The 11,054-nt window shown below is 43.1% G+C and overlaps 1 protein-coding gene across 4 annotated transcripts in view; it reads left to right on the top strand.

The window, feature by feature from the left end:
- The window catches only part of LOC105904982 (gastrula zinc finger protein XlCGF57.1-like), a 37,246-nt gene that overhangs the window by 5,965 nt on the left and 20,227 nt on the right, over nt 1–11,054 (top strand). Inside the window, exons 1-6 of one of the 4 annotated variants that reach the window (XM_031563627.2) lie at nt 6,388–6,534; nt 6,724–7,024; nt 7,689–7,786; nt 9,565–9,628; nt 9,765–9,896; nt 10,104–10,654. In XM_031563627.2, coding sequence (XP_031419487.1) covers nt 6,403–6,534; nt 6,724–7,024; nt 7,689–7,786; nt 9,565–9,628; nt 9,765–9,896; nt 10,104–10,654 — 1,278 coding nt within the window. In that variant the 5' untranslated portion in view covers nt 6,388–6,402. Of the gene's footprint in view, nt 1–860; nt 929–1,112; nt 1,304–1,460; nt 1,654–6,387; nt 6,535–6,723; nt 7,025–7,688; nt 7,787–9,564; nt 9,629–9,764; nt 9,897–10,103; nt 10,655–11,054 lie in introns of those variants that run through there. The other 3 variants (XM_031563628.2, XM_031563633.2, XM_031563629.2) reach the window with 3 other exon arrangements.

Below are 11,054 nucleotides of genomic sequence, written 5' to 3'. Positions count from 1 at the left end.
ATTGTGGCACTCATGTTTTGGGGGAAAATATTAATTTAATGTCAACAGTTTTTTTTTTTTTTTCAATAATTATACTTCAATGAAAAGGTAAGATTTTTGTGAATATTTTGAGTGAAAGACCAAGAGGATAAACAGCAAAGACATATTTTTCATAGCCTGTTTTGCTCAAATTCACTAGGGGTGCCAATAATTGTGGAGGGCACTGTATGTGTTCTGTCCAGGATCAACCGATAAGTGTTTCATAGGGCCATGATCAGGGCAGGTACTGAAAACATAACCTCATAGGTGGATAATAAATCCATTATTTTCATTCCAGAATTAATTTTCATTCCAGACAGTTGGATTCATTCTCTTGGAAATATTTTGTGAGAATCAAACTGTAACGTAGTATTCTTCTTTTGTCATTTGAATCTCTCAAGTCATCTGCGTTGTTGCTTCACTGGTCGTCTGCTCTGAAAATTTCTCGTTTTCTCGAAGGACGGCAGGACAGACGGATGGAAACTAGCTAGCCAGCCAAATTAAACTAAACAAAGGCGGAGCTGTTGTTACACAATTATATTTACATGTTAATGAAGGTTACATTCATGACGTTAGATTCATTCTTAGGATGTGCAGTCTGGCTAAAATAGCCCCTGTGTTATTTGGCTAAATATTATTTTAAAGTATTTAACTTGGGGAATTTAAATAATGAACGGAGTGTTAAAGGGGCCAGAGAGTGGTCGATATATATATCGGTCTTTCTCTCTTTAAACCTGATTCCAGAACTACTATTAAAAAAGCTAAATTATTTCCCTTAATTTTTTTTAGGTTATTCTGCAATAAAAAGGGTGTCATTGTTTTGAAATTAAATGTTTCCACAGATATACAAGAGCCGACATGCAGATGAGCACATCGACGCAAAGAGAGAAACTCACTCCAACTGGATGAGGTGACAACCTTCTCTGTACTTCTTGATTCATTCACTCAAATCTGTCTCTGTGTTTTCTGCATTTCATGCTGAGTTTCTCCGTTGTATTGCACAACCAGCTTTAGATACCATTATTAAAGTTGTAGAAATAGTAAATACATTTCATCTCATCTATGTCATTTTCAATCTCTGGTTTCTCCATCAGGTATGTGAACTGCGCTCGTGACGGTGACGAGCAGAACCTGGTGGCATTTCAGTACAGAGATGAGATTGTGTATCGCTGCTGTAAGCCCATCGCACCTGGAGAGGAGCTGCTGATCTGGTATGCAGAGGACTACGCCAGAGACCTGGGCATCAGCTTCGACTATCTGTGGGACATCAAGAGTAGCGCCAAAGGTACATCACAATGCTACACCTGAAATACTGTGTCTGTAGTAAATGGATGTCGGAGCCTGACCTTGGATTTTACACGTAATGAAACATGAATAAATACACCAACGTGTTTCTTTGCCTGAACTTGCATTTGTTCTTTCTTTCTCTTTCTTTCTTTCAGGGGTAACAGCGTCTCAGGTGTTCTCATGCACGCTGTGTCCATTTTCCTACACGGCTCAAATCTACCTCCACAATCACATCAAGAGGATCCACACGGTTGAGTACATGAGACTGCTGAGGTCTGGAGCGATCAGACCAGAGACTCTGGCACCTTCTACAAGCAACCAACACACACAAAAAAACGTAACTGTGATGTCCAGGTCAACATCCAGCAAAGTCACACACCCCTCTTCAAAACCGGAGGGATCGGATGGAGAGTTATTCCAACCTATTCACACAGGAGAGAAGCCATACCATTGCTCTCAGTGTGACAAGAGTTATAAGCGAAATACACATCTCAAACAACACCAGCGCATTCACACAGGAGAGAAGCCGTACCACTGCACTCAGTGTGGCAAGAGATTCAATCGAGTAGATCAACTCAAACGACACCAGCGTATTCATGCAGGAGAGAGGCCGTACCACTGCACTCCGTGTGACATGAGTTTCACTCGAGTAGATCAACTCAAACGACACCAGCGTATTCATACAGGAGAGAGGCCGTACCACTGCACTCCGTGTGGCGAGAGTTTCACTGCAGGGAGTAACCTCAAACGACACCAGCTCATTCACACAGGGGAGAAGCCGTACCTCTGTACTCTGTGTGGCAAGAGTTTCACTCGAGAAGATAAGCTCAAACGACACCAGCTCATTCACACAGGAGAGAAGCCGTAACACTGCCTTCTGTCAATCCTTGCCTCAAATGGGCTGAGTTCCAAAAATAAAGAAAAAGGGCCTACTATGCGATTGTGTTATCAATGGTAGGCTAAGTTAAAATCTCACTTGTACGTCGCTTTGGATAACAGCGTCTGCTAAATGAGTAAATGTAATGTAAAAAGGTTTTTTCTTCCATTGTCCTGCTGCAATGAATTAATACGCCGACGTCAATCAAAATTTTCGCACTATTATTCCAGGTCACATTTTCATCCCGGTCCCCCATGTAATGTTATTACAGTGTTGTATAATGGTGCTGCTCCTATAATGTATAATGTAGCAACACGTAGGCTACGGGGTGGGTGTGGTAGAGCGAGAGAGAGAGAACGGGGATGCACGCGGATAGATCAGATGTAGCGACCGGATCAAAGTTATGTTGCTGTAACGTTGAACTCTGTGCAACCAGTGTGGAGAATAAATCAGGTTGCCATTCATTTGCTCATCAACCGCAGACTGAAGGGAAAGGGAGATAACCCCTGAGTTTAGAATATAGAACACTTCGGCCCTGGAGCAGTAAACAAAAGTCTCCCCTGTAATCTCCGACTACGACTAGCAGGAAAGGTTAACAACAGACTAATTAATACAATACAATACTTAATAGGCAAATTAATACAATATGTCTTTGTTTGAGTGTGGTTGTTTAGTGCGATAGGAGTGTATGACCGTTATTGTCTATAAAGGAAGGCATTGCAACGGTCATCTCGTCCATTTGCTCCCCACCTGTCACTTCACATCCCTAGGATGACCTCCTTCCTGCTATGTTTCTGTCCACCCCCTACAGATTTGTTATTTATTTTGTTATTTTGTCTTCTTTTATTACAACCTTATTCCTTTTATTTTATCTTATGCATTCACTGGAAAGTGTTCTTGTACACTCATGTTGTGTTCAGATGATATATATATGTAACAGTGAAGATTTGGTTACATTAGCATAAAGTAAAGTGTTCCATGCTGCTGCGCTAAGGAGTCCCTTGTTGTATTTTGTGCCAGGCTAATAAACTGACGAACTGGACCCACGTCTCCAACCTTCTTACGAAAGCAACTAGGGCTGTCAATCTTTAAAAAAAAATTTACTAATTAATCGCACATTTTTAAATTAATTAATCGCGATTAATCGCGATTAAAAGTTTGTTTTTCTTCTTAAGACTAAATCTTATAAATAAACAAGTAATCACTTCAGACAGCGTGTATTTTAGACACTGTTGTTTAATTGTATTTTTTTTAACACAATGGTGCCCCTCGACGGTAAATCGTAAGAATTTCCCCTGAAGCAATTCGAATCACCTCAATCAGCCCACTGTCCTCAACTATGTTTATGGGCCGACAGTCACCGGCAACCCAAATGGTCACCTTTTCACGGACTGGTCTAGTTATTTTCCTAGAGAAGTCGTGGAGTGTGGGTTGGCGATCATCTAACCTGGGACTGCTTTCTGTCGGGTGCTTTGCATTAAGGTGACAGCTAAATTCAGCTTGACAAATGCTACATACAACTTTAGTTTTGTCGATTGTTCCGTCATTTTGGCTCTTAAACAGAGACTTTCCGCCCAACAATCCCTCAGCTCTCTCCATCTTCAACTACCGCAGTGGTTCTCAAACTTTTTCTGTCATTCCCCACTTTGAACAAGGGGGGCTATTCAAGACCCACCTGTCCCTCATCGCTCCCATAAAATGGTAGGCCAAGCCACCTACTTACGGGCTACATTGCAGGTTCAACTCTGGCCTGATGTAATTTCCCAATCCTCTCCCCACCTCTTCTCCGCCTCGCTTCCTGTCGTCATAACTTAATGTCCTATCCAAATAAAGGCATTCAAAATAAATTATTTTTTTTCTTTTAAAGTTGCGTTAAATATTTTATCGCGTTAATCACGGCCGCATTAATCGCATAGATTAACGCGTTAACGTTGACAGCCCTAAAAGCAACACAACACAGACGAATTCAAGGGGGTTACATATGCAAATGCAATGTTGCAAATGCTTTTTTGTTGAATGTGGTGTACGCCTAACGCCTTCCGGTCCGTTCTTCCAGTTTGCCGTGCTCATTAGAGTATTCATTCACGTGGTGTGCAAACACAAAACAGTAACTTAGCAACAAACAAGCAGAACTGTTGAGGTGATAAATAATAAAATGTGGCCTTCATATAACATTTACAAAGCTTGCATCGGAACATTCTACATTGGTTAACCAGGCTTGCTGTAGCGATCAACGATCTGAATGCTACTTACTGTATTTGGAATTACAATAATGTTAGTGCTTGTAGTAACTTTGTTTAAGGGCTTAAACTGTGGACTATCAAATACCATCTAAGAAATGGTCTACTGTATGTCTCACTGATATGTGGTCTCATGAATCATGTTACAGTTGGTGTTGATTATTTTAAGGATAGCATATCAGGTAATTTAGCATGTCTACCAACAAGCGGTGCCTGGTAACCCATGGTAACCAGCGTAACCCATGGTAACCAGCAGGATGTGGAAGGATGACGTGTTTGTTTGACAATGTTTCAATAATTGGGCACTGGTAGCAGTAGCAGGTAACTTTTATTAGAGTATTGATCTTTAAATGCTAATGTTAGGAATTGATTGATTGAGATTAAATGGTTAACTTTGCTGCCCATGGTACATATCAGCGTTGCCTCTTTGTGACCGGTACATCAGATCACATCTTGCATCCAGGTATGTACTATGTAGAAGTTTATCTTGCATCAAGGTATGTACTATGTAGAAGTTTATCTTGCATCCAGGTATGTACTATGTAGAAGTGTATCTTGCATCAAAGCAAAGACTTTTGGAATAGACAGTGCTACCGGGGTTTAATGTAAAGGTTAATTTTTAAGATCATGTTACATGCCCTAAGACTTCTGGTTGCTTCTATATTTATTTAGCAATTTTTTTTGTCAAAAGGCACAGGTAACTGATTCACTCAGTTAACAGCATAGGCCCAGTGACCTCCATGACCTTGGCATTGATAACAGCATAGGCACAGTGACCTCATTGATAACAGCATAGGCCCAGTGACCTCCATGACCTTGGCATTGATAACGTCTTGATAACGTCTTGCTTTGAACACAAGTCATTATTATAAAATCAGAATTAACTAGTCACTTTGCTTGAATGAAGTTATTGTCAACCTCGCTCCTTCGAAGATGGCGCACTCACGATGAAAGGTTAAACCCACGTGTGATATTCACAAGGGCATCCTAACCCTGTAGGGATCAGCTGAACCTGAGCACCCTCTGAGAACACCAACAGAAAAAAAACATGCAGAGAACCCACAGAAATGTTAATTAATGCTAAATGCTAAATGCCATATCAGCTACATGAACCCACATAAATGTTAGGTAATGCTAAATGCTATATCTGTTATATGATAAATGCCCCAATCTTGCCCGAATGCACACAAGGCCTTGTGTGGAGTAAGTCACTGTAGAGAGAGGCCTGTCTCTCGCTCTCTCTCTCTCTCTCTCTCTCTCTCTCTCTCTCTCTCTCTCTCGCTCTCTCCCCCTCTCCCTTCCTATCCTTTCTTCCCTCTCTCTCTCTCTCTCCCTTCCAATCCTCTCTTACCTCTCTCTCGCTCTCTCTCTCTCCCCCCTCTCCCTTCCTATCCTCTCTTCCCTCTCTCTCGCTCTCTCCCTTCCCATCCTCTCTTCCCTCTCTCTCTCTCTCCCTTCCTATCCTCTCTTCCCTCTCTCTCTCTCTCCCTTCCCATCCTCTCTTCCCTCTCTCTCTCTCTCCCTTCCTATCCTCTCTTCCCTCTCTCTCTCTCTCTCCCTTCCCATCCTCTCTTCCCTCTCTCTCGCTCTCTCTCCCCCCTCTCCCTTCCTATCCTCTCTCTCGCCCTTCCTATCCTCTCTTCCCTCTCTCTCTCACTCTCTCTTTCCCTTCCTATCCTCTCTTCCCTCTCTCTCTCTCTCTCTCTCTCTCTCAAAAACACATGTTTGTGCCATGTATTTACACATTGAAAGTCCAGCAAAGCGCTTTGAGTTTGACACTCTGAACATCCAAACGACAATTTATAAATGAATTATTTCAGAGTGAATCTATTATGCTACACAAAATGAATTCGGATTAATCGCCATCGTTAAAGTTCTTGGACACATAAAGCAGAGAGCGAGTTCCAGGTTACCGCAGTCACACTCCAGTCCACACGGTGGCAGTATGTCGCCGTATTGTTGTTGGTTTATCAACCGGTAATGGTTGGTTACAGAAGAAGACTTGAGGCTACACGAGAATATTTACTAAGGAGCGTTTGCTTTTGTTTCTTGATACAGGTCCTTGGAGATAGCAACGGAAAGAACAGCTCAGCGTGTGAAAACGCATTGGAGGTATGTTTTTTCCAAAACTATTATAACATCTTAGTTATTCATTGGTTAATTTATATCATACATCAGCACTTTCATGTATCAGCCGAAGGCTAGCGAGACATCTAGAGACCGTGACAATGCAATAAAGTTTAACTATAATTGTGAGCTTTAACGTCATTAACGTTACATTTTTCATTTTTGTTCATCAAGCTCTATATTCGACATCCGACTACTCTTCAGTCGGTTGCTAACATGAATCTTGGGCTGCCGTTGAGCTCTGGCTCTAATGAAACACACCAGGTACCTCTGAGACTGACAGTGATAAAAGAAGAGGAATATGGACATATGATTACATGGCAAGATGACGAGGAAAAGCTCATTTCAGATCTTCACTGTAAAACTGAAACGGAGTCACTAAGCACCAGTTACAGTGAATTACTGCAGACTACAGTTGAAGTGAAGAAAGAAGAGGATGAGCAAGAACACCAAGACTGTGATTCTCCTCCGGAAAGTAAGTTCACACTGATACACTAGGAGCTGTGTTCATTAATTGAGATGGATTTTCTTTATGTCTTGTGAAGTGATACAGTTTTAGAAAGTTGCTCAGTTAAAGAAACTGTAGAAAATGACTGTCATGACTGTCTCTTCTTCTGGTCTCTGACGTAGCACCCCATTCAGTGCCTACAGTGTGTCGTTGGAGTGGGCACTCAAAGGAGAGCGCCTCCCTTTGATAATCAACTGCAGGCACTGAATGGGGTGCTATTTTAGTCTATTATTGTATACTTTGTTCAACAAAGGCTAACTTCATCTCTAACAGATTTCTCGCGTACTAAAATGTATTGTTTAAAAAAAGTTAAACAATTAACAAAAATCGGATGTATGTGATGGGTGCATGTGCACCCCTGTCTCTACGTAGAAGATGCCAGCTGATGTTGAGTGACTGGTTAAGTAATGATGACATTAGAGATCATATATCTGTGTTCTTCTACAGTTTGTGTAACACAATTCTGTCACTATTTCCTGTGCACTGCTTTCATTCCCATGTCTGATCCATGCGACTCCTCTTAGTCATCCTCTACTCCTGCTGAGTAATCACTCTCTGCATTTTCTTGTGGAAATGCATCTGTAAATAAGACAAAGACTTTAGTTGATGAAGATGTTTTCTCCTCCTCCAGCCTCTCGTGTCTTCAGATCTCCCTCAGGAACCCCAGCTGAGTCCAGAGTCGATTCTTTGAGGCGCAGCCAGCGTCAAGCTCCTGTCCTGCCGTCTCAGGTGAATAGCAAGACTTTTTTGGCCATTACGATAAATAGGAAAGGATTGTGCATAAATAAAAAAAAGGGATAATGACCAGAACTTGTCGAGCATAAGTGACGTGCAGTAAAATAGAGTGACTGAAGTGTTAATAATGCACACTGAAATTTCAATTTTAAGTGCATGTCTGAGTTTGATGTTCTGATAGCCATTGAGGAAAAACTGTCCTTTAGACGTGTGGTCCTTGCTCTTGAGGTTGCTCCGTCCACCAGAGGATAGGAGGGTAAACAGGTGGTGGTCTGGGTGTGATGTGGCCTTGATGATGTGTTTGGCCCTGCCTAGGTCGCGGGAGTGGGCAATGTTTTCCAGGGAGGGGTGCAGTGAGCAGCCAGTGATTTGTTTGGGCTGTGTTGATGACCCTTTGGAGATGCAGTGAGCAGCCAGTGATTTGTATGGGCTGTGTTAATGTCCCTTTGGAGGGGTGCAGTGAGCAGCCAGTGATTTGTATGGGCTGTGTTGATGACTCTTTGGAGGGGTGCAGTGAGCAGCCAGTGATTTGTTTGGGCTGTGTTAATGTCCCTTTGGAGGGGTGCAGTGAGCAGCCAGTGATTTGTTTGGGCTGTGTTGATGACTCTTTGGAGGGGTGCAGTGAGCAGCCAGTGATTTGTTTGGGCTGTGTTGATGACCCTTTGGAGGTGCAGTGAGCAGCCAGTGATTTGTATGGGCTGTGTTAATGTCCCTTTGGAGGGCCGCGGTGCAACCGCAGCACCACACTGAAATGCAGTACGCCTTCGATGGTGGAGCAGTAAAAGGTTACACTCCAGGCTGTTTTTCCTGAGCACTCTTCTCCCCACAGTCCCCATTGATGTGTAGTGGTCTACACTTCTCCATACAGTCCCCATTGATGTGTAGTGGGGCCAGGTCTACACTCCTGTAGTCCAGTATGAGTTATTTAGTTTTTGTGGTGTTCAGTGACAGAATGTTGTCTGAGCAGCACCTCACTGCCAGCCTCTGTATCTCATCTCAGGACTCATCTCAGGACTCATCTCATCTCAGGACTCATCTCATCTCAGGACTTCAACACATTTCATCAGCAAATTGTTCAGGGCTTTTTCTCCATCTGAGATGTCCCCTCTTAATCCATTCTAACTATTTCTCAGTTGCGCTTTTCAGGCTGTTACAGTGCCTTACATAAGTATTCACCCCCTTGGATGTTTGACCCTTTTATTGCTTTTATAAATCAATCATGGTCAATATAAGTTGGCTTTTTTGACAAAAATAAATAAACAAAAAAGAGTAATGGCAATTAATTACAAATATGTAATGTAAAATGAGTGATTGCATAAGATTTCATAAGTGACTGACCTAATTCAACAGAGGTCCAGCCAATTGGTGCTAGTAGTCTCACAATTAGTGAAATGGGGATCAGTGTGCAGTGAATGTGTCTCAAGTGATTGTAGAATAACGACACCTGTGTCTGGAAGGTCCATTCACTGGTCAGTATTTAGTAATCAGTATATCCTCCGATATGTTGTGAGTGCACTGAAAGTTACACCTTGTGCTGCAATCCTTAATTAAGTCCTGGCGGCTGCAGACCGGGTTTGGTTCGCTTTTCAAAACGGGAGAGCAAGGAGCTGCTGGACCCGTGCGCGCGGCCATCTTGGATTTTAGGATCTTGGATAGAATCACATCAGAGCATACATGAACAGAATAGGAGCTCCAGATCCTATCAACAGGACACAGAACTCTTGTTTGATGATCAAAACTCTCTGACAGAACTGTCTCCTGTTCCTCCTCAGGTTCCCAGAGCGGACTCAGACCAGGGTGGAAAGAGAGGCCGTGTGGAAACAGCAGAGAGACCAGGTGAGAGGGTTTACACAGGAGAGTGTGTACACACACACACACACACACACACACACACACACACACACACAACAGTTTGCTGTATGAACAGTAAAGGCAAACAGCAAGTCTGATTTGTTTTGTGTGTGTGTGTCAGGTGTGTCAAAGAGAGAGTGGTTGAAACAGCAGAAAGACCAGTTGAACATCCACAAGCGTGGAGGCAGCCTGCGTAAAAGACCTAGAGTGAGCTACACAGAGGAAGAGGAGCCCAAAGATGAAGATCGCTTCTGTGAGCTGCTTTTACTGCTGCCTCTTCACCTCTTAACTCTCTCCTTCTAAACATTGATCTGCTGATGACTCCATACTGTTTCCAGCCATTTTAAATGAACATCTTCACAGTTGATGGTTATTCTTCTTTACAACAGAATGATTGTATATCTTCAGGTTGCATAAAAATGTAAATGAATCATCTAAGGTTTGTTCCTGTTTTCTGCAGACTGTGAGGACTGTGAGTCTTTCTACATTGGTGAGTGTGGGGTCCATGGTCCCCCTAACTTCATCCCCGACACCCCAGCTCCTGTAGGGGTCCCAGACCGAGCCAGACTCACCCTGCCACCCGGACTGGTGGTCAGAAAGTCAACTTTCAGCAAAGTCACACACCCCTCTTCAAAACCAGGAGGAGCGAATGGAGAGATCAGACCAGAGACTCTGGCACCTGCATCCTCATTGTCCTCCAAACTCTGTCCAGTGGTTGTGCTAAAACGACTCTGTACACACACAAAATCACACACTCACACAGACACTCACACACTCTCACACACACACACACAACACACACACACAGTTACACACCCCTCTTCAAAACAGGAAGAAGTTGATGACAACAGAAGTCACCCCGTACTGTTGGTCAGAGAGTCCAACATCCCAAACGCAGGTCTGGGGGTGTTCAACCAGGGCCAGACGGTGGCCAGAGGGGCACACTTTGGCCCCTATGAGGGAGAAGTGACGGACAGGGACGAGGCCATAGAGAGCAGATACTCCTGGATGGTGAGTGATCAAATGGTGTTTCTAAACGGAAGACCAGGAGGAGAGTATCAAATCTGCGACGCCCTCTTGTGTCTTACCCCTTCACGTAATTATTCCCAGTTTCCTCTTCCGCTTTGGCAAAACATCCTCCTCAGTTAGGAATACCTGGGATTCCCGCACGTATCTTGGCAAGGAGTTTCAGGACTCTGGCCAAAGACCTTGCCAAAAGGGCTGCTAAAGGAGGTCACTGCCAAAAATCGCAATATGTGATAAAAGTGGAAGAATCCTAATCTGAGATCTTTTTCCATTTTTTTATTTTTTTTATTTGTTTCTCTGTTATGAAAGCAGTGCCAGCACTTGATTGAAAGTTGGACAAAATAAGTGTTCTGTTCAGGATCAACCGATATGCATTTTGTAGGGC

Source organism: Clupea harengus, chromosome 26 (assembly GCF_900700415.2).
Source record: "Clupea harengus chromosome 26, Ch_v2.0.2, whole genome shotgun sequence".
NCBI lineage: Eukaryota > Metazoa > Chordata > Actinopteri > Clupeiformes > Clupeidae > Clupea > Clupea harengus.
The sequence above is the reverse complement of the archived record's forward strand: the minus strand, read 5'-3'. Positions and strand labels throughout refer to the sequence as shown.